The sequence below is a fragment of the Dreissena polymorpha genome, chromosome 6, assembly GCF_020536995.1.
Source record: "Dreissena polymorpha isolate Duluth1 chromosome 6, UMN_Dpol_1.0, whole genome shotgun sequence".
Lineage (NCBI taxonomy): Eukaryota > Metazoa > Mollusca > Bivalvia > Myida > Dreissenidae > Dreissena > Dreissena polymorpha.
In genome coordinates this window covers 30109951-30134884 of record NC_068360.1, presented here as the reverse complement: position 1 = coordinate 30134884, position 24934 = coordinate 30109951, and the positions used below count along the sequence as shown (strand labels likewise).

General features: G+C 35.8%; 1 protein-coding gene across 1 annotated transcript; it reads left to right on the top strand.

Moving 5' to 3' along the window:
- The first annotated feature begins 338 nt into the window (after positions 1–338).
- On the top strand, positions 339–13661 carry LOC127834696 (phenolphthiocerol/phthiocerol polyketide synthase subunit C-like). The gene is made up of 7 exons (XM_052360718.1): positions 339–390; positions 4522–4749; positions 4992–5152; positions 5430–5633; positions 6298–6479; positions 7151–7325; positions 7464–13661. The coding sequence occupies exons 2-7, from the start codon at positions 4544–4546 to the stop codon at positions 12707–12709; spliced, it is 6174 nt and encodes a 2057-aa protein (XP_052216678.1). The 5' UTR covers positions 339–390; positions 4522–4543; the 3' UTR covers positions 12710–13661.
- Positions 13662–24934: the final 11273 nt, after the last annotated feature.

Genomic DNA, 24934 nt, shown 5'->3' with positions numbered 1-24934 from the left:
AGCGAGCGCCTAAGCACGATCGAGGGACACCACACAGTACTAATGCTCAATTATTTATTGTCGGCTCAGGCCCGTACGTTATCATGTTAAGGCAGCTATGGCGTTCCATACATTGACGCTTAATTCGTGTATACGCTGTGTAATTGTGTAAACTGCGTAGACCTTTTGTGGTGTACTATCATGTGTTTTACTATTTAATACATAACTCTGATTACATACATTCAATCTTTGCAAAAAGAACATCACTCTTAAATATTTATTTGATAAGCAAGTCATAAATAAAAATATTATTTTGACGCATGCGTGTCTGAATTATTAGTCAACATTATAAGACGTATTACTTCCGCCCAAGGAGAAGGCTTGCTGTTCGATCGCGATTTTTAGCATTTGGTAAGTTTTATTTGTTAAGTGTGTTGTATTTTTTGCTTTTAGTTTTCAAATAAATAAAACAATACGTATTTGCACAATGGTTGTTTTTATAAAGAACATGACGGTAAAATTCTGCGTATAAACTGTTGTTTTTATTTATGTTACGTGATGTACTTTCGTTTTCAATTACCATTGTACACAAACTCTTGATTCATAAGTTTTATATACCGACCAAGATTTATAATCGTTTATGTCATTGTATTTAATAGATTTTTATACATTTTGAATACTAGTAAACAATTTTATTTTCACGAATGCCAATGGTCATTATGTTTAACCATTATATTATATGATAATAAGTGCTACTTTATTTACGGGCAGAAGCTTAGTTGAAAACCATGTAATGTAATAAAAATTTGGTCACTAGGTTGGCGCTAAGGAAAAAAAGTAGTAGCCGAATTTCAGCGCGACGATGACGACCCACATAATAACCTAATTTGCCCAATGAACAACATAATTATTATCATAAATGCATTTGTATCAACAAGCATTGTATTAAATTATCAATCAAACCACATTTAAATAAGTTATTTGTTACCTAAAATTAAATACTTCATTTCATGTTTTTATTCATTTCATGTACATTTATTTATTTATTTTCATGTAGTAGGCAGTAACAGTATACAATGTTAGAGCTTTCCTAGAGATTGTTTTCAGACGCCACAGTCTGCGATTGGGTGGGTCTTGCCATGGTTAACTCCTATCCGCTCCCCTCCTTCCCCCTCTCCCCAATATTTTTATGAACGCACTTGCCAAATGACTTAATCTTGCGCTTCTTGGTTCTTTAAAAATACATTTACTGCAACGTATTATTCGTGAATAGCCATATTTTTCTATAGTTTTAATAGATAATTTATTCAAACGTAATTTCTTCAGTGTAAAATACTGCGTGCGCTGGGTTGCTAGTCTATATTTTGTTACAGCACATCGTCTGTTGCAAAACGCGTCCTTTACATGCGTGGCACTTGACATTGCAGACGACAGCAATAGTTTTGCGCTCTTTCTTATAACACTGGTTTTGCATGGCATACACGAATAGCACATTGTTAATATCACGTGGCTGTAGAAAAACGTTGTAAAGCAGTTCTATAAATAGACTATTTGAAATATACATGCACTAGAATTAAATTGGTACCGCATCAAATTGTAAACTAGCTAAAAAAACTTCAGAGAACAGTTAATATAGTATTGACATACATGTAAAGCTGCGCCAGTCAAAAATCATAAAAAGGGAAATTTAAAGTTATGGTAGCCAGAACTAATTGTAAACGTGTTTTTCACAACTTACTCGCCGTTAGTAACTAATTGCTCAACATTTGCAATTAACTTTTCATAAGTAACAATTGTTTACTGCAAAAAGGTGTGATGATGACGCCCGAAAACCGTCTTTAATGTACTGTTCTATTTCCCATTTTATATTCCGTAAATGGTAAAACTGTGAACTCTTACTTCATTTCCGACGTCAATTTAAAATAATGTTCGCAAGTTAAATGCCCACATACACATTCTCGTAACCTATTGGGCGGTGAACATCACAGTGTGGCGTCTGGGAAGTTACCCTAGAATTTCCCGTGAAACATCTCATATGACTGTGTGATGTGACTTGAGTATTTGAAACTCACGTCATGGTATCTGTTATCAGTGGATTATCTCTCACCCCATGTGAAGGTTATGGCGATTACCTGTGCAAATAGGTTCCGAATATTGTTTAAAAAAGAGAATAGTGATACACTTATAGAGAAACATAGATTTCTTCGACAATCGCCATTTTCGTTTAAATTTTAAACTTTAATCGCAAGCTGAAAGATTCAATCGCCAATGGCAATTTTTGCGATCGGAAACGCCGACATTATTGCGTACAAAACATCTTCATTGTTTCAAATAATGCATCCAAACAATTAAAACTTATTTTTTCCTGGATGAAGTGTTTTACATTTGCCAGTGTTCGACACTAACAGGAGTCCGGTGGTCCGAGTCTCCAGATAACGAGACTAGGACTCCTTGTTTTTGTGTCAAAGATGTCCGTCAGACTTCTTTAAAAATCATCTTTGAATTATACAAAAATCCCTTCGTTTCGCAAACTCAGAATGTCTGTTAAAAATATCTTACTCAGAAATAGTCATTGTCGAAAACTGTCTATAAAAACCTTGCTTTTTTATTGTCACTTATTATTAAAGTGTAATAATTTAATATTCAGCCTGTACATACTGCAGAAGGAAGTTTTTAATACCAATTAAGTCATCAGCGCACACTTCAACCACTGCTTGAGAACTGTGAGAGTCCCTTTTAACAAGGGAGATTATAGATGGCTGGTCTATTGAAAGTGAGAAGTGTTCTATTAAAACTAAGTGATGTCGAAAGCATACACAACACCAGAACAATACCATCATTGTGACTATGTACTTGAATTGTATTTTCAAATTCGCAAATTCTCGTTGTAGTTATGATATTTGTGAGGCAACAGTAATACTTAACATTTACCATGCTCTAAAATATCCATTATATGAATCTTTTGACGAATTAAAAACCTGAAAATTATAAAGCGTTGCAACGCGAAACGATTGATAAATTGGAGAGTTCTTTTGTTGTCGTTATATTTTGTGACACTACGAAGATTGCTTATATCAAGTATAAAATACATCAATCAATGTATGAGCACGGATGGTCGAGTAGTCTAAGTGCTAGACTTTCACTCAAGGGGTCAGTGGTTCGAGTCCAGTTGAGGGTTATTTTGATTTTTTTCTTTGATTTTGTTTTTGATTTTTACTGGAGTTTTTTATATCCAATGTTTACATTTATCAATATAAAGCATTTAATGACAAATTTCAATATCTGCCAAAATCTGTGAAAAGGGCTATTTAAGTGCCTTTTCACTTTAAGCTAAATGAACAATTCATTATTTCCCAGGCAATAGTTAAAGTGTACCAGTTTTAAATAAGGATTCTCATATGTATACATTAAGCAATATGAGCAGCAGTAAAATTAAATAGGTGTTTATGATTGCCAAGAATAATTAACTAAATCTTGTTTACGATGTACATTTTCTCTGAAAAGGTTAGCTTTATTTAACATTGTTCTTACACATTCTAGCTTTATTGACTACAGACGTGTATTATGATGCGGATAACCCGACTATTTACCTTGAACATTGCACCGGTGAATTTTCTAATACAGTACATGAACATGAAGGAGTGTGTATGGAATCCCTTTACTGTCCGATACGTACAAAATACACATTGTTGTGTCAAAATAGCAATATATTTGATTCCTCTGTCAATATATTGAGTCAATTTATCATTACACTGGACGCATTTGTAAATATTTATGTCAAACCACCCTTATATTGATTCGAAGAACCAATATATCGTGCCGTTGTGACATTTAACAAAGTTAAAACATCTTTATGTAGTCTTTACATCTTTATATTTTCTTTGCACTGTAGTAGGTAATTGTGTATGGCAATGTCACGTTCATTTGTTGAGTAATGTGTCAATTATATATAAAGTCACACATTGATGACAATGGTCACGCGTGATTCATTGAATTTTCAGGCACCACACTATTATGGTCAGATGAATGACAGTTGATTCGTAGACCACACTGTGCACATGACACACATTTGATTCATGGGCCCCACGTATACTTTCTATTGACAAGACGCACCTTAGGATATTCATGTTCATCAAACACCTAATACATGCCTACTATGTCCGTATGCACACAACGATATGCGTTAAAATAACAGATATAAAAGAAGCAAAACTTCAACAGCATCCGCAGGAGAGCGCTCCTATAGTGGAACGCGGTCCTTTTTTAAAGAAAGTGACCAATTGCCAAATAGTCTTACGCCAGAACACATTGTTGACATTGAATATGGATGTATACTTGATAATGTCGATTTGAGAAACATTATTCTTTTTGTCTTATTAATAAGCGTGCACTTGCATCGATATTATGTAATAATATATTGTTTAGGACATGCTACTGTGCATTTTTTTCACTAGTGTTTTGCTCCACTCCTTTTTCTGCCCACTTCACAAACTGCATATAAACTCTAACAATTGTATTCATCCCCTTCTGTTTCTGTTACAGTTGATCGCGAACATAGAGAGTGATGGAGGCCGACGGGATCGTAGTGGTCGGCGTCGGCTGTCGGTTTCCTGGCGCTGACAATCTTGACGAGTTTTGGCGAGTGCTTCAAAACGGTGAAAACCACGTGATTGAGGTTCCACCGGACCGCTGGAACGCTGACCATTATTATGACCCAGACAAAAATGCACCTGGCAAGATGTATGTGCGACAAGCAGGATTCATTCCCGGGTAATACATACGTTTAAACATAATTGTTAATCTTAGCACTCAATTCGCCGTTTAAAGAGTTTATTTCGATGCATTGTTAAAAATGTGCTTCATTTCATGGCTATTGTTTGCTTGAATTGTTTGCTGTCTGGTACACACCTGCACCTTTACGGCAAATACCATGCTTTGAGGTCAATGTCAAACATAAGCAATATACTTGTTATGGAAGTCATGTAAAAATATTGAAATCGCGTTTTATGTAGATTTGAGGAATGGGATAATGGTTATTTCGGAATATCGGACGAAGAAGCTATCACCATGGAGCCCCAACAACGGATTGTCCTGCAGTGTGTTGACATGGCCGCACAGGACGGAGGCTTCACTAGACTTGACTTGCAGAAGGGAACTACTGGCGTATACATAGGTAGCTCAAACAGTGGTGAACAGTTTCAAGATACATGCCGTTTACAATGAACCCTTAATGCTAATCATTGATAGTTCGACAAGAAATGACCCACTTTAAGTCGAGCATCGATAATTCAAAAATCTACGGTGGCTCCAATAAATCTCAAAGTTTTGTCAAAATAATAATACAATAAAACAAATAAAAAAATAAATCATTACCCACTCTCCCCCACCCCCGAAATTAATTCGAGGATCGATAATATACATGACATTACGAGCTTCTTCAATCTCCACAGGGTCAATGACTCACGACTACAACATACAAGGCACGGACGATGTGCTTGCACTCGGCACATATTCCGTTACTGGAAGTCACTCCAGCATCATCAGTGCGCGGGTGTCGTATGTATATAACCTGACTGGCCCGGCACTGACCATTGACACTGCGTGTTCCTCATCCCTTGAGGCAATTCACCTAGGATCACAGGCTCTACTTACAGGTAGCTAATGCATAAATTGCAATCTCAATGCAGAGTTGTCGTTCCTTGCTCTCACATACATGTGAATGTAATGTAACTGTTGTGCAAGAGATTGCTTACATTGATGTTTAGCTCTTTTTGAATTATAGATTGTGTTGTTATTTATACTGTGTGTGTTACTGAGAGTTCATTGGAAATACAACCTCGGCTTTTTATAAATCATAATATACTGAGCGCGAATTTTCCACGCGTCATCAGTTACACATTTAGTAAAACGAATGCATGTCATGTTTTGTCTGGTTTCTTTCAACTCAAATCACTTGCAATTTAACACACAACATAACAGATAACATAATAAACATTGCGAGCCGTCTGCACATTTATAGTATTTAAATACACCACTTTTGCATGATTCCTGTTACCCGTCGGATTACTTCATTGATGTAGAAAGTGTCAATTTGTTACCTTGCAAGAGTAAAATTATTTAGTAATTAGATCGTTGAAATTCGCAAACGATTGTCATATATATTTGTTGTTAATAATTTAAACTTGGTTACAAAAAATAAAACGTAGCTTATCATCTGCTGAGCACTGTACATAGCGTACAAAGATCTGTAAAACAATTAAATGGTTTAAGTTAAATGTACGTACAAATCAAACGCTATCAAACTTAGCTATGTTTTAGGCGATTGCGACACAGCTATCTGTGGTGGTGTGAACTATTTGTTGGAGCCTAATCTGTTCGTGGCTTTGAGCAAGGCCCGGATGCTGTCGCCAAGTGGGCAGTGCAAGGCGTTCACGAGAGAGGCAGACGGCTATGTGAGAGGCGAAGGGTGTGGCATCGTCATCCTCAAACGTCTGCAAGATGTATGTTTGCTTTTTAAACTGTAGTTATCGAAGCAAAAAGTCGATTTACCTCTATCTGAAATTATCAACATAAATTCACTTAAATTTAACTTCATTTGCTTATTAAGTATGTTAATCTATATCTGCATACAAGACGATCAACTGGATTTGTAAAAGTGTTATCCCTTATTGAACGTTTTCTTTATGTAAACTGTACCGAAAATGAGCTTGACTTAAAAGCGTTCATTTGTACTTTAATACAAGTCGTTTGTAAGAAAAACACAACGGTTAATACTCTTATAAAATATTTAACATTTTGATGATAATTCATTCGTAGATACCGATTCGACACTTGCATTTGAGTTGATACAGGGGTAGGGAAACTACAACTCTATATAGAAAAATGCAGACCACTCACTTACTTGAACAAGATATTGTTAAGACACTTCATATATAGATAGAACCTCGCGTATAACACATTCGTAACAATGCATGTATTTTATATACTGTTTTATATCGTTGGGAAGGAAGGTGTTATAACAATGAAATATGTGTATGTAGGAAATGCAATATTACAATTTTCAGTCGCTGTACTCATAGACATTCGCATCTCCGTATTACACGTGGTTCCAACAGTTTCTTCATTTGCAATACCAATACAATATTCTTATATCGAATTATAATCACCACAGGCTCAGCGTGACGGCAACAAAATATGGGGCATGGTAATGTCAGGTACCAACCAGGATGGGCAACATGCGCAGCCAATTACGAAACCTGCCCAAGATCAGCAGCAAAAGTTGATCAAACAAATAATCACAAAGTTCCATATAGATAAGAGCAAGATTCAAGTTATAGAAGCACACGGTAAGAACACTACCCCAACAAACGTGTTTATTTGAACTATAGTATATAAAAATGAACATTTTCTTTTATTTCCTTAGCAAGACATTATTCTGTTCCTAACGCACAGTTTTTGTTTATTTTGATTAAATTTTACAACAGGTACGGGCACTCCAGTTGGAGATCCGGTAGAATGCAACGCGCTGGGAACGGTACTTGGTTCCGATGATCACAGAAAATTCATTGGATCAGTGAAGACAAACATTGGTCACTTGGAAGCCGCTGCAGGAGTAGCCGGTCTAATCAAAGTTCTGCTGATGATGAAACACAGAATCGTTGTACCCTCTTTATGGTACAGACCAGACAATGAAAATCCAAAATTACGGCTCAGCGAACATGGCTTCGTGGTACCAACAAAATGCGAAGAGTGGATTCCAGAAGACAATTATGAAAGACTAGCATGTGTGAATAGCTTTGGTTTTGGTGGGACGAACGTCCATGTTGTCGTTCGCGAAATCATATCTGATGCCAACAGCATCAAGACTTTTGTCAGCATCCTTCCTCCTATCGTTGCTATAACCGCTCGAGACCATAATACCGTGCGTTTGAACGTTCAGCATCTGTTACGGAAACTTCAGACAAAGGAAGTAGACATGCAATCACTTTCCTATACGACTACTTGCAGAAGAGATATTTTTCAGTGTCGTGAAGCCTTCTTGGCTGTGGATCAAGCAAAGCTGGTGAAAAGATTAAAACAGTATCTTGAAAGAAAACGTATTTCCGACGTATCAAGCGGGAAACCAAAAGTTGTATATGTTTTCTGTGGAGTAGGCACTGTATGGCAAGACATGGGATATTCACTTCTAGAAGATGCATCTTTCCGTAATGAGTTAGAAGACATCGACCATTACCTAACACCAATGACCGGATGGTCGATAAAAACTAAGTTTTTGGAAAAGTCAGCCGAATTCCTGTCTGACCCTTGCGTGTCCCACATCGCCATATTCTGCTACCAAGTTGCCTTGGCTGCCATCTGGACGCGTTTTGGTGTAACGCCAGACGCCGTGATTGGCCAATCAGTTGGCGAAGTTGCTGCAGCCTACGTTGCCGGCTTTCTCAATTTGGCTTCGGCCGTCCAGGTGATATATCAACGATCAAAGCATTTGGCGTCCGTTACTACTGGAAAAATGATTGTGGTGCGAAATCTAGATATAAACACCATAGAAAAGCATTGTCAAGAGACCAAAGACATAGAAATTGCTGTATTTAACAGCAAAAAATCGTTTACACTTTCTGGATGTGAAAATGTGATTGCACAATTTGTTGAACAGATCCCAAACATTTGCCCAGACGCTGTTGTCACTCCAATTACTGCTTCATGTGCATACCATAGCAGTTACGTAGATTTTGCAGCGAAGATGGTGCAAACCACTGTAGGTAAACTTGAATCTCAACAGAAAACCATTCCTATGATTTCCACCGTAACCTGTGAAGCAGTAAGCAAAGAACTTATTTGCTCTCCTGAATACTGGCAACGAAATGTACGACAGCCTGTACGATTCGCAGATTCCGTGGTTAACATTTCAGACCCCAGTCGCAAAACTGTTTATCTAGAGATCGGACCTAGACCTGTACTTGGACCGCATCTCAATAATATATTTACAGAAGAAAAAACAGCAATATGCGTTCCAAGCATTTTAAAGAACCAAGAGTCATCTGCCTTAGGAAATGCAGTATGTCAGTTATTTAATTATGGGGTTGATTTTATATGGAACAAGTTAATACCAAAAAGTAAATGTTTGAGCGATTTACAGTTTCCTCAAAGAAGAAGAAACGAACTCCTGCGTGTCTGGAAAACTACGCTTCGAACACAAGGCAGAGACATTGAAAGAGAATTACACCCGTTTGTGGTCCCCAGCAAATTTGGAAATGACAGTTGGCATGTTCACTTAATGCAAGCGTCCACCTTGTTCTTGACTGAGCATCTCGTGAGAGGCCAAATCGTTGTTCCCGGTGCATTCTTTTCTGAAATTGCTTTTGAAATCGGGAAAACGTTTTTTGGAAAGAACCACTCATTGAAATATATCGATGTTTCTCTTGAGTTTGTTAGACAAGTGAAAGTGGAGAAAAGCAATCGCGACCCTCTAGTAGTTTCCATCAAAGCATACGCGCCAAAGGAGGTGTTTTTTCATATAAATTTCGGTCAAAACGTTGTTTGCAAAGGATGGACAAGGCCCGTTGAAATCAGCGCAGAGAAAATCCTTGACGTTGAAAAAATGAAGCTTAGCTTTGTTGGACATAAAGTAAATGCTTTGTCAAGGGATGAACTTTATGATCGATTAAAAGCGTTTGGTTTTGAATATGGAAGTGATTTTCGACTTCTTATAGGTTCTTTAGTTACAAGCCAGAAGTCAATTTCGACAATAAAGTTGACTGACAATGTCCAAAAGCAATCAGGAAACTTGACACTTCATCCATGTTTGATCGACGCAATGCTTCAATCCACAATAAGCATGGCAACTGATGAATTATTGCAAGCATTTACAACAGAAAAGCTGTTTTTTCTACCAGTTTCAGTGGGGTCGATCAAAGTTTACAGAAAACCAGAGACGACAATGACGGTATTTTCATACATATCCAACACGACAATACTGGAAACAGTTCGACAGCTTCACTATAATATTGTCTTGACCGATCAAAAAGGCAACACAATAGCGGAGATTCTAAACTATACAACATTTAGCAAACGAGGAGCAGCAAGTGTCCCAGCTGAGCTACGCTATCACATAGAGTGGCATGCGGAGTCATCTAAACATTTTGGCCATAAGAATCCGCGTGTGAAGAAAATGATTTTATTCTGTAGCAACAGTCACAACTCTATGGTCAAGAAAAATCTAGAAGAGCGAGGTCATACGTTCAAAGAACTGACTGCTAAAGAACCTATTGCATTGCAGTTGAAAAATGCCAAGATGAACGAGTTTGATGCTGTGGTAATACTGTTTTACAAACCGTCGCATGTAGATTCGCCAATGTCACTGGAGGGCAAACAATTGTATAACATGATGATTGAAAATTGTATGAACGTGACGGAAGTAATAAAATACTGGCACGAGCTTAACCCTATTCCTATATACATTGTTACTGAAAACACACAGTCTTCAATGCTTTCTTCCCCGTGTGAGATAAACGTAGTTGGTGCAGAACTGTGGGGGTTTGTTCGTTCCTTAAATGTCGAATCAGCACTCTATTACATAACTATGATTGATACTCAGCCGTCTATAATAGACGTGCTTGACCGGGTCGTTAACTTTATTGAGGACGCATCAGAAGGTGATCTTGGCCATGACACAATTGTAACACCAGAAACACTGATGTGTGCACATTTTTCTCGAATCCCTCGTAAGCTTATGACACCTGGTTTTCGCGACTTCGCAACTTCATCAATTGTGAAAAATGATCCTTTAGCTTTACAGTCAACCGGGCCTGACATGTATCTGAGAAAGGATGGACAAACGCCATCGCCACCAAATGACACGTTTGCGTTTTTGGAGGTTCAGACAGCGATCACTTTTCTGTTCGATCAGAACAAACAAACGGCTTGCAGAGACTTTGCAAACGATCCATATACGTTGATAGCACTAGAACATATTGGAAGTGTATCTACAGATGAAAGCAAGTTTATGAAGTACGTTGCATTGTTTTCGTCAAATGTTCAAACACGATTGCATGTTCCAAAGAAATGTCTTGTCAAAGTGGATGATTTGTGCTACTTCAAACCAGGGCTTCTTACGCTCGTTATGCTGTTCGGCAGATTTGCCGATATAATCAAAGGTGCATCATCGGTTGCTGTTTTTTGTTATGATCAGCCTGAGTGGCCACACTTTTTATTGAGGGAAATTTTATCATCTTCAACTTCAGGTAAAGTAAGCTTTGTTAGACAAAACGACCATGCCAAGGTTGATTGCTTGGTAACGTATGAGCGAATTGGAGAGCGAGTTCCATTAGTCCCATCGATCTGCAGGAAACTAGTGTGCTTTAAAGAAAACCTTACACCTGGAGAACGAAGAGCGTTGAAGACCTGTCATGAATTCACATTGACATATGTAGAGTTAACAAAAATATTTACAGTGGAACACATAGCAGAAAATTTAATTAATACCGTTGAATGGATCAATAACAGTTATCCAATGGTACGTGAAGTCTATGAAAAACATCCGCTTTTGCGTACACAACTGTCGGAGATACAATTAGTTGACGATCTAAACTCATGTTACCTTTATCCCCAGAAGAAATCTCTCGCTTGCCTTTTTGACAAACAGAGCGTCTATGTTATAACAGGCGGGCTCACTGGACTTGGTTGGGAAATGACCAAACTATTGACTGAAATGGGTGCTGGAACAATTGTTTCAATCACAAGAAGTCATGCCTCTGAAGATCAGATGGCGGAAAGGCGGGGACTAGAGAAGAAATATAATTGTTCCGTTTTGTCTGTGGTTGCTGACGTATCGATATTATCTGACCTTCAAACAGCATTCTTGGAAATCGACAACTTGACGAAGCCAGCACCAATTAAAGGAATATTTCACGGTGCAGGTGTAGTAGATGGTAGATCATTGATTAACATCCACAAGAACAATTTTGAAAACGTGTTTCGACCGAAAGCTCTAGGGTTGCTTAATCTACATGAAGTAACAAAACAGATGCAGCTGGACTATTTTGTCGTCGCATCATCTATCAGTGCCTATGTCGGAATGATTGGCCAGGGCAGCTATGGAGCAGCTAATTGCTTTATGGATGCGTTCATGGCATGGCGAAGACAGCAGAAACTTCCTGGACAAACCATCAATTGGGGAGCGCTAGCGGTCGGCATGGCCGCCAGAAGCAAAATAAGGGAAACTTTTGAAAGCAGAGGCTACCTATTGATGTCAGTTGCAGAAATACGAAGCTGTTTTCAAGAAGCTTTGCTCCAAAATTCTACTGGAACTATTTATGCTCTTGTAAATTGGGAAAAGGCTGCTAAAGATCTGATCAATTCTCCCAAAACGCCATTCCAAATTACTACGCTGATTAACGAGACTGCTCCATTAGTGCTCGCTCACAAAGATCAGGAAGACAACATTACATTCTCAAAACTGGATAAGGAAGCTTTGTCTAGCGCATCTTTAGCAGAGCAACTAGGAACACTGGAGGTTCTTGTTACTGAAGTTGTAAAACGCGTGATGGGCCAAGCTGTAGAAAATTTGAACGAATCGTTTGTGAACCTCGGTTTCGATTCCATGAGTCAGCAACAGATGATAAACATTCTAGACGACTTCACGAGTGTTCGGTTACCAGACACGCATTTGATAGATGAAACGGATACGGTGAAGAAAGTTATAGAATACCTGCATAAACAGATGTTTTGTTGAGTGACGCAAATCATAGAATACCTGAATACACAGATGTTTGGTTGAGTGACGCAAGCGATAGAATACCTTCATAAACAGTTTATTGAGTGACAAGAGTGATTAAATACATGCAAAAAAAACTAAACAGATATTTGACTGAGTTAAAAAAAACTCTAGACTATTGCATAAACATATGTTCGGCTGAATGAAGAAATTGAAAGACTTTGTGCATAAAAAGATGAATGGCTAAGTAAAGGAAATAATTAATTACGTGCGCAAACATATGTTTTACTGAGTAATGACAGTTATACATTACGTTCATAAACATAAGTTTGACTTTGCGAAGACAGTTATACACTACAAGAATAAACAAATGTTCACTTAGTGTAGAAAATTACAAAAATATCTGCATTACCAGATGTTGAGTTGAGTGAAGAAAGCCATAGAATACCTGCACACGTTTGACTGTTTGAAGAAAGTTAAATTATGTACACATTTGCATTTAACATGTATTAACCGATATTCGTCTGAGTGCACAAAAGTATATGCAAATTATCTAAAATATTCAACATTTGTGATTCAAATTACAACCTTATTAGATGTTCGACTGAGTGAATAACGTATTGTACATATAATCTTAATGACTGTTCATATAATATGAAAAACCCTGAATGATTGCAAATAACATCAATTGTAATATTGCTGAGTGAATCATGTTATCTACAAATAACTTTAAAAGATGTTGTATGAGTGAATAAGGCTATATGCAAATAACCTAAATAGATGTTGACTGAGTGAATAATTGTATATAGAAAAAAAGATGTTCGCTCATTGAATAACGTTCTATACCAATAACCTTAATAGATGTTGGCTTAGTGAATAACGTTCTATACCAATAACATAAAATAATGTTTGGCTGTGTAAAAATACATAGGCCTTAAAAACATAAGTTTGGCTGAATGTTTCAATATGTGCATTAACAGACGTTTTGTTGTGTGTAGACGTATATAGACTATGCGCATAAACAGAAGTTCGACCGAGTACAGAGCTATATAGACTGCAAGCATTAATAGAAGTTCTTCCGAGTGTATAAATATACAGACTGCATGCCTCAACATAATTTCGGCTGAGTGTAGAAATTTACAGACTATGTTCATAAAAAGAGGATTGGCTGAGTGCATATAAAGATGAACAGAAGAGCGGCTGAGTGAAGAAATATATAGACTATGTGCATAAACTTAATTCGTCTGAGTGAACAGGTATATATACTAAATGCAGAAACAGAAATGTGGTTGAGTGTAGAAATGTATAGACTATGTGCACAAACAGAACTGCGGTTGAGGGTAGAAATACATAGTAAGTGCGTAAACAGAAGGGTGCCTGAGTGTAGAAATGTAAAGAGTATGTGCATAAACCGACGCTAGGCTGAGTGTAGAAATATATAGACTACAGTTCGGATGAGTGTAGAAATGTATATGCTATGTGCATATACAGAAGTTCGGCTGAGTGTAGAAATGTATAGACTATGGGCATTTACATAAGTTCGGCTGGATGTAGAAACATGCAGACTATGGGCATATACAGAAGTTCGGCTGAGCGTAGAAATGTATTGACTATGGGCATTTACAGAAGTTCGGCTGAGTGTGGAAATATATAGACTGGGCATTTACAGAAGTTCGGCTGAGTGTAGAAATATATAGACTATGGGCATATACAGAAGTTCGGCTGAGTGTGGAAATATATAAACTATGGGCATATACAGAAGTTCGGCTGAGGGTAACAAAAAGTAGACTATGTGCATATAAAGAAGTTCGGCTGAGTGAAGAAATGTATAGACTATGGGCATTTACAGAAGTTTGGCTGAGTGTGGAAATATATAGACTATGGGCATATACAGAAGTTCGGCTGAGTGTGGAAATATATAGACTATGGGCATATACAGAAGTTCGCCTGAGTGTATAAATCTATAGACTATGGGCATATACAGAAGTTCGGCTGAGTGTGGAAATATATAGACTATGGGCATATACAGAAGTTTGCTTGAGTGTGGAAATATATAGACTATGGGCATATACAGAAGTTCGCCTGAGTGTAGAAATGTTTGGACTATGGGCACATACAGAAGTTCGGCTGAGTGTAGAAATATATAGACTATGGGCATATACAGAAGTTCGGCTGAGTGTGGAAATATATAGACTATGGGCATTTACATAAGTTCGGCTGGATGTAGAAACATGCAGACTATGGGCATATACAGAAGTTCGGCTGAGCGTAGAAATGTATTGACTATGGGCATTTACAGAAGTTCGGCTGAGTGTGGAAATATATAGACTATGGGCATTTACAGAAGTTCGGCTGAATGTAGAAATATATAGACTATGGGCATATACAGAAGTTCAGCTGAGTGTGGAAATATATAGACTATGAGCATATAAAGAAGTACGGCTGAGTGTAGAAATGTATAGACTATTGGCATTTACAAAAGTTCGGCTGAGTGTAGAAATGTATAGACTATGGGCATATACAGAAGTTCGGCTGAGTGTGGAAATATATAGACTATGGGCATATGCAGAAGTACGGCTGAGTGTAGAAATGTATAGACTATGGGCATAATACAGAAGTTCGGCTGAGTGTATAAATGTATAGACTATGGGCACTTACAGAAGATCGGCTGAGTGTGGAAATATATAGACTATGGGCATTTACAGAAGTTCGGCTGAGTGTAGAAATGTATAGACTATGGGCATTTACAGAAGTTCGGCTGAGTGTGGAAATATATAGACTATGGGCATATACAGAAGTTCGGCTGTATGTAGAAACGTATGGATTATGAGCATATACAGATGTTCGGCTGAGTGAAGAAATGTATAGACTTTAGGTCTATACAGTAGTTTGGCTGAGTGTAGAAATGTATAGATTATGGGCATATACAGAAGTTCGGCTAAGTGTAGAAATATATAGACAATTGGCATTTATAGAAGTTCGGCTGAGTGTGGAAATATATAGACTATGGGCATATACAGTAGTTCGGCTGAGTGTGGATATATATAGACTATGGGCATTTACAGAAGATCAGCTGAGTGTGGAAAAATATAGACTATGGGCATTTACAGAAGTTCGATTGACTGTTAAAATGCATAGACTATGGGCATTTACAGAAGGGCGGCTGAGTGATAATATTTCAATATTGGTTACATGAACAGATGCATTACCAATTAATCAATAAAAATACATGTAAATGTGGTTGTTGTGCGACTTTATGTTAGAATTGCGTTATATGAGTCGTCTTTTATTGACTATGAAATCAAAATGATGTGTGAATTATGATGTGCATTTATCAGAGTTATCTGGGTGTGTCTGTTAATGTCAATATATATACGTTTTTGATGAAATATGTGCTTTGAAGTTGTTATGTGGTGTTATATTAGTGTGGTGCCATTGATGACAGATCTGAAATGTTAAAAATGAAATAATTTTACATGGAAATTGTTTGATCTGAATGTCAAGAATTTGTAAAAATCAAGTTACAATTCATGAGAGAAATAATTGATACAAAAATGATAACCTGTATAACGCGAACAACACCTGGACAATGTTACAAAATCATTGCTTGGTTTTGATAGTTAGTTTCTTTTGATGGTGCTATTTTGTGAACAAGGGATAAAACATGTGAACCAATTCAATGTGGGTACAGATCAGCGCGACATTAGTTGTTTGTGTAAACATTGACATCCCCCGCAGCCAATGATATTTTATGCAGATTTAAGTCAGTCGCAATGCTGGGATTCCATTTCGGATCGGTTGTCTTCATATAAGAATATTGCAATATTATATAATTATTACAATTGGTACATGTTAATTGACTTTATATTTTAGTCGAGGATGTTAGGTTTTGCAAGACTTAAGTTGTCATGTTGTTGATTTTGTCTTAATATGATAACCATCGACATTTTGGAAGTTCAAAGTATGTTGAACTATTACTGTTCGTGGGGATCTAGATTATCATTTAAACCAAGTGCTTAAAGAAAATGAATTTTAATGCGGAACCCGTGAATCGTGTAACAAAACTTTCTTGATTACAATGTAATGAACTACTGTCGATATATATATAATGTAATATATATTTTTTTAGCAATTACTGTATATATGTGTGTAGTGTAGATCGGTATGAAAAGACATATTTTCATTGGTATTTACAGTACGTTTTCATTCAACGTTATAAGGGTGGCTCAAGTAAATATTAGTTGACGGTACACGTAGTTGGCGTACATCTGTACAACGTGTACGTGGCATTTTGGAGCATCATTCCAAAGCGTCCCAATCCAAATATTGCGGTTATTACTTGTTTGTCTTTAGAAAACTTTGCTTCGTATTCATTTCGATCCCGATAGATAAAAAACTGACTTTTCACGCAAGTATACAAGTTACAAGCAAACAAATAATCGGAAAGATGACACATATTTAATTAGATATATTAAATACATATACGCAGATGTTGAAATTGTTTTTTCAAATATTGATTATGATAGAGCACATGCTTTATATGTAATTGCAGATATCGAATATGTTATTAATATATGCTGAATAAACATTTGTTATTGCAGTATAGCTTACCCCAATTGAATTCGATTGCTCAGATGTGAATTGTTTTATATACAAAATGTTGCACGTTATTAAAGTTGTTGTATATATTATTGCTATGATTTATTATGTTAAAAATTAAGCAGATTTGTTTTTCCTTGCTTATTTTTAATATGATTCAGCAGATGACAAATATTTAAAAAGAAATATTGACTATATCAAAGAAGATGTTGAATGTTTAAATGTTAACTGATATAGTACGTTTTAATTATGTTACTGCAAATGTCGAATGTGATTAAGGAGATGTTGAAAGTTTAAAAAAAGTTTTATCATTTAAAACAGATGTATAATATTCTATTCATATGTTGTATATAAAAGATTACATTTGTTAACAGGCGCAATTAAAATTCCCCCCGTTATGTTTAGTGCTTAACACAAACAACGCTATTTAAAAAAAACACACAGGTAAATGGGAGGAAGTGAAATTACGTGTGCAAGATAAGTATAAGGCTGTAGAATTGGTATTGAGTTTTCACATTGTTTTTCTTTAACTTATCCTGAGACTCGTGAAGATGAAAAAGGTATAACAATTGCGGTTAAAACAAAGCAGAAATGACGATAAAGTATTATAGCTGTGAGTTATTTTATATGGATCTGAAATAATACTAATAAAAACTACTAAATAATCCCGACTATTTATTTTTCTAAAATCTGATTTTATAAATTTAATCGTTTGGTGTTCACTTTGTAATCTCGCCCGATTTAATTACTGTCTTTCGCAATTTCGCAACCGATTGTTGGAGTTATTTGTCTTTATGTTTCGCAGTATCACAAGTCAAACATAATTCTTTGAAAGCAACTTGAATTGGTCACATTATCATATGAATAGTTAAAAGGTCGAAATTTTACACCTACCATAAGTCAATTAACACAGACATTGTGACAATTATTTCTATTCTAATATAACTTGGTAAATAATATTTTACTTCATACCGGTGGGTTGCGCTAAAAACGTTAAATTATTTTTGTGTTGATAGCTTGATAAGTTTTCAACGATGATAACGGCATTGTTAATTCAGAATATAAACTTATGCGAATGTTACCGATATGTTTATCTGCTATATTCAACTTCTAAATGTTATATGTATTCTTGACTTTAATTTGGTAGTGTCGTACTTTTCCTCTAATAAATTACTTTTACGTATACACAAATGATTTGTGTTGTTTTTGTTCTAACAAGTAAAACTTCATCGATCTATATTATCTGGCAAGTCTTACAGCTTTTTCCACTTTGCCTTCTGAAAGGGCAAATTGTGTCTGATTTGGTATGGGCCTATGTTTATGACTTTAAAGTATGACGTTTACATTACACGAATGCGAACGATGTTTTCGCAGACAACATTAGAGCAAATAAGTGAAGATTAGATCTTGCCTATAAGCATAAATTCACCATGAAAACGTATTGATTGCACCTTGATTAAATTGAGAAATCGTAATACTTATAGACACAAGTCAGTTTCCTGGTTAGCAACAGAAGTGGACATCTTTAGAATATATCGTTAGAACGCTCCAATAGTTGGATCGTATTTATACTCAACTGATCTCTAGGCTGACGCCTTCTTGTTAATGCATTTAAGACTACTTGCATTCTAACTAGGACGTAAGGACGACTTAGTTATCTTCTACCCACGACTAAACTATTTCGCTTCCACGACTGACTAAAGTAAGTATCATATTCCTACGAGTTTCAAGTCGTTCCCACGAGTAAGTTATCTCAGCATAAATAAAGAATAACCACATGATGTACCTGTGCCAATGAACAGGGACCTTTACAAACAAAGTTTGTCACACTAACAACTTCACATGTACACACTGTAAAAACTTCACATGTAAACACGATAACCACTGCATAAGTGCATACGGTAACAACTACAAATGTAAGCACGGAGTAAATTACATAGGTACACACTGTTATAAATACAAAAGTACACACTGTAACAACTACATAGGTACACACTGTAATAACTACATATGTACACACTGTAACAACTACATAGCTACACACTGTAATAACTACATAGGTACACACTGTAACAACTACATAGGTACACACTGTAACAACTACATAGGTACACACTATAACAACTACATAGATACACACGGTGACAACTAAACAAGTACACACTGTAACAACTACATAGGTACACACTGTAACAACTACATGTACATAGGTACACATTGTAACAAATACATAGGTACACACTGTAACAACTACATAGGTACACACTGAAACAACTACATGTACATAGGTACACATTGTAACAAATACATAGGTACACACTGTAACAACTACATAGGTACACACTGTAACAACTACATAGGTACACACTGTAACAATTTTGTATAGGTCTCTGCAATGAACAAAGAAATTGATTAACATCATTTAACAAAGAATTTAATACAGCTTTAATATTTTTTTATATTTTATTTATTAATATTTTACAATGTATACTAAATAACATCTTCACTGATAAAACTATGTTACATCTTCTTAAAACAAAATATTTCACAGATTACCCTATGAAGACAGGGTATGACTGCTTGTGTTAATATGTATTTGCTATGGTTTTTCAGCGTTGATGCGGATAGCTTTTGACCTACATTTCTTCAAATAACTTTGCAAAAAAATGGTTGCCAATATAATTGAGCATTTTTCGAATGACTAACTGCAATTTTAAAACCAACAGTTCATTGTAAACTTATGCATATTTAAGTCGCTTCTGCCAGTTGGCATAAGGCATATTTTTCGTAGCCTTATATGCAATTATAAAATGCAGAAAAGTGCTAGATACAATATTATAATGGAAATAAAATAAAACAAATAAAATATAAAAGCTGAATGTTGAGTGACAAAACATATTATTTATTCGCATGCTTAAAACAGACGTTATACAAAGACAAGAGGGCCCTTTTCGCTCACCTGCCACCTAAAGTTCACCTGCCACCCAGACTTGCCCTGACAGATGGTACAAATTTAAGAAGAGAACAATAGGATATACCTATATGAGCAAGAGATAAACAAGGATGCCCCCACATACCACTTTTGTCTAAATAATCCGCGTATCTCTAGAGTTGCAAGAATGTTTTTCTATATTTGACATGGTGCCCTAGTTTTTTGACACATGACAGGAATTAGAACTCGGCCTCGATATTGTAAACGTGAACATTCTAACCACGTCTCATTAAGTTAGAACGAAAATGTGGCCTCTTGAGTTGAAAGAGGCAAAAGTTGACGATGAACACCATACAACGACAGATACCGAACATATTGTGATCACAATAGCTCCTCTGGGTCCTGTTACAGGAGAAATACAAAAATAAAATAATGCATTAATGAAACCGATGGACTGGCATCATGTGTAATGAGTTTTCTGAACATCATCAATATCATAAACCGTCACATATTTTGTTCATGAATGAACCTTTCAAGATAAGCTCTAATACATGAAACTGAAATCTTGACAGATCTTCTTGAACCCAACTTAATTGAACAAAAACAAAAAAATAATATAAATAAAATGTTTGTTTTGCATTTAGTTTGCAATTAAAATAGCGTAATAAAAATGTTGTTTTTAAAAGTATATAAAATGTCTTATTTAAAACACCAAATAACAATGATATTTTCCAATGATATGAATTGACATATTTGACTTAAGTTTCCCATTCTTCTTACCCGTACTTGCATTTCCAACTTATTTTTGTTAACTGGTAAACGCATTCCCTACATATTTCTGTTAACTGTACATGCATTTCAAGTGATGGTTTATTGATTTCAACACGATTTTCCATCTCACCCATGTATACTGTCTTCTCAACAAGTTTAAAACATTTTTTGTCAGTTTTAAACTAAATCCCACCTCAATTTGTAATATATATTTAATTTTTATTTTAAATGCAAGTGCATTTTTTGTTTCAATTTTGCAAAAGTTTATGTTTTTGCTTTACCTATTAACAGAGGGGGTATTCACGTGATTATCAAGATGGCGACGTCCGCGCCGAAGCCGGTATTTTGAGGCGTTTTATACACTTTATTACTTGTATTATTTTTTAAATTCCGCCCACTTTCCAGCCGTATTAGCAAGAAAGTTACCGGCTTTTATTTCATAGTAATATTTGCTCTATATCTCGACTTTACTCGGTGCGAAATATCTAAGCGGGATGACCTAATTAAAGCTCCACTTAGAAAATATGCGGGGAGTTGAGTCGAGATATAAAGCGAATCACTTTTTACTGCTGGAAAGTGAGCGCCCTTTTCAAAACAAAACAAAAGTAATTAAGGGTATAAAACGGCGAAAAATAACTGTCTCGGTGTGGACGCCGCCATCTTGACTATCACGTGATTACTCCCTCTGGTTAAGCATACATAGAATAACTATTGTTCAAAATGGGTTACACAAATGCTGCTATATTTATTTACCGCGTTTTGCATTTGTATTCTAGTCATCTTATATTGTTAGTTTCTTATGTACTGGTAATAAGCTAGTCTTCTAAATTTTGTTTTTCCAAAATCATGTGTGGACATGCATTAAATGAACACTTTTTTACTATAACAAACAAGTCTAAAATTTCAAGTCAGTTCGCTGTTATCTACGGACAGCCTACTACCCGCCACTACTGCCGTATCCGCGCGAGAAAGAGTTGTATATTTTATGCAAGAGGTTTGAGTTCTTCAACTGTATTCATTCACAAATGGAAACATTGTGTGAATATCGTGTTAAATGGAATATTTTTTTAACGGAGCTTATATAGTAAAGAATCAATAAACAATTTTTGTATTATACGTGTCGCGGAAGAGATTGTTTATGAATTATTAAAAAAGTTCGCTTTCTGCTGCGTCTTCATGAAATAGTACAGGTCATTCATAATCTGAGGCTATAAATAGATTCGGAAAAACAGCGCAATAGTAAAAGGTTATGCTTGTTTATATTCTCAACTTATTTAACGTTGAACATAAGTTCAACCAAAAATTCAGGGATACGATATACAACAACAAAAATGCTTCATAATCGCTAAAATCGAATATAAAAAAAACAATTAAATCTAACAAGAATTATCTGTTTCGTAACCTCGTTCATGCTTCTACAGCGGGGTTAAATTTGATATTTATGGAAAACGTTCTTTTGTTCTCAACAGATAGCGGCGATATTTTGTATTTACGGGTGCTAACAACGCAATAGTAGAAGGGTTAGCTTGTTTATATTCACAGATCTTTACTGTATAAAACGTTGAACACGAGTTCACCAATTACTACAGGTATACTATAGACAACTAAAAATGCTTTATAATCGCTTAATCCGAATATTACTAAATATAACAAGAAATATCTTTTTAAATGGTAGTCGGCGTAAATGCTAACTTTGAAATAAAGTTTGCAATTTACGTTTCTAAATAAATAAATTGAAAACAAAAGTTTAACTTGTTTGTGTTGTTTTTTTGTCACTTGTAAGTCGCATATGCACCGCATGAAATGTGTTTTATCATTGTCAAACCACACATTAGTGTAAGTAGATAAAAATTATACTTCGGGAGTTCGCATCATAAGTGTTCTCACATGCCTTATTATGAAAATATTTCTTCAATATCGAAATATATCGTATGTTAATATTTGATTTAAACACAGTTTTCTTTCGACACATTTAAATTACACTTTCATATCCGCGTCATTCGAATATGGGTCTTATGCGTTTTGGCCAGCGTATCTTAAACCCAACATGTGCATTTGCGCAGTCTGGTAAGAGGCGATGCTGTTCGTTATAAAATCACTCAATGTGTTATGGTCTCATTTTGTATCTCCTGACCAGACTTAGAGATGCGCAGGCTGAGTGGGTTATATATATATGGTCTCATTTTGTATCTCCTGCCCAGACTTAGAGATGCGCAGGCTGAGTGGGCTATATATATATATATATATATATATATATATATATATATATATATATATATATATATATATATATATATATATATATATATATGGGCGCATATGGAATAAGACCCATTTTCGCATGACGAGGGTTTTTGCGAATTGTATATGGCACGTTTTAGCACAATGCTTTTCGATGCAAAATTGATTACAAAATAGCAAACTTGTAAATAAGGGCAGCCTATCCAGGCGTTCAGATACGATTTCCAAACGTTCTGACCGAGTACGGCTAACATTGTGGTTGGATAAAAAAACGATTTTCCTCTATCGTGCCACTACTCTATTTCGGTAACGTTTGTTTTCACATATTGAAAGCAAAACTGTTTTTATCGATAGTTAATTATATCTTCCCCTGACGTTTAAGTGATCGCGTACCGACCCTGCAATTCTGCGAGATGGATTTTAACGCGTAATTGTAACTGAGCCACAATTTGTGTCGTTTGAACATACAGAGAGTATTTCGGAAATCCTTACACTGAACAGTGCTACATCCTTTGCGCTGTGCACAGACACAGTGATGTTGCCAAAGTTCAGAGGTTTTATCTTGAATCAGCCTATGAAATATTCAAAAATATTCATTCGTGTGCAGGCGTTATGTAAAAGTCGTTCAAGGTGAAATGCTGGGTAAAACAGCTGTGCCGAAAAAGCGCATTAGTGCGCTATACTTATGTTTAGGTCAGAGTTGTTGACACCGTGTAATTTGCTAGGGTAAAAAGTAATGAATAAACAACAAAGTACGGGTCAACAGGGCTGTCTTTATGACTACCTTATTCGTGAGTAAAAAAGTATTGCTCGCAGATTTTTATTTTTATTTTCATAAAATATCTTATTGGATATTTTGAATTTGTATATGGTGTAAAAAATCAAAAGTTTTGTACAGGGAATTTCATCATGAACTTATATTCTTAGTGAGATAGGTATTCGATATTCCAACAATTTTCATTTAATATGATGGTGATTGCAAATTGTCTTTATATCCAGTTCTCATTACAATTTCTTTATACTGTCTATGCTTTCAGAACGTCTTAAAAAGGACAGGTTGTTGTTTTTTGTCTGAGCTATCTCTATGAAATAAATACGATGATAAAAAGTGCACAAAAGCCTCGACCCGTGCGTTATGACACACTCTTTACTAATTTGAATGCCGTGTGTTCATTTTAAACTTGCGATTAATTTTGAACAAGAGATGTGTTCGTCAGAAACACAATGCCCCCTACAGCGCCGCTTTGATTTTTTGTATCATTTGGCAGGTACAGATAATTATCTCCCTTTAAAGCTTATTACTTGCCTTGGATTTGTTTTTTTATCTTTGACCTTGAGGGATGACCTTTACACTGACCTTTCACTACTCAAAATGTGCAGCTCAATGAGATACACATGCATGCTAAAAATCAAGTTGCTATCTTCAATATTGCAAAAGTTAAGGCCAATGTTAAAGTTTTCGGACGGACGGACGGACAGACAGACAGTGCAAATGCTATATGCCATCCTAACGGGGGCATAAAAAATGAGTTGCGTCTTAAATTATGCAATAACGAACAACTTCAGAGCCTTCAGCGCTTTGATTAATTGTTCGCGTTAATTTTTTTTTCAATAATTTCAAGTCAGTTCGCTCTTAACTACGATTAACCTGATAACGAGAAAGAGTTTTATAATTTATTCAAGAGGTTTGAGTTTTTCAA

Coding starts and splice junctions, on each gene's coding strand:
- LOC127834696 (XM_052360718.1), top strand. CDS start 4,544: ATGGAGGCCGACGGGATCGTAGTGGTCGGCGTCGGCTGTCGGTTTCCT. Junction 6,480..7,150: donor TCCTCAAACGTCTGCAAGAT/GTATGTTTGCTT, acceptor TAATCACCACAG/GCTCAGCGTGACGGCAACAA. Junction 7,326..7,463: donor TCAAGTTATAGAAGCACACG/GTAAGAACACTA, acceptor ATTTTACAACAG/GTACGGGCACTCCAGTTGGA.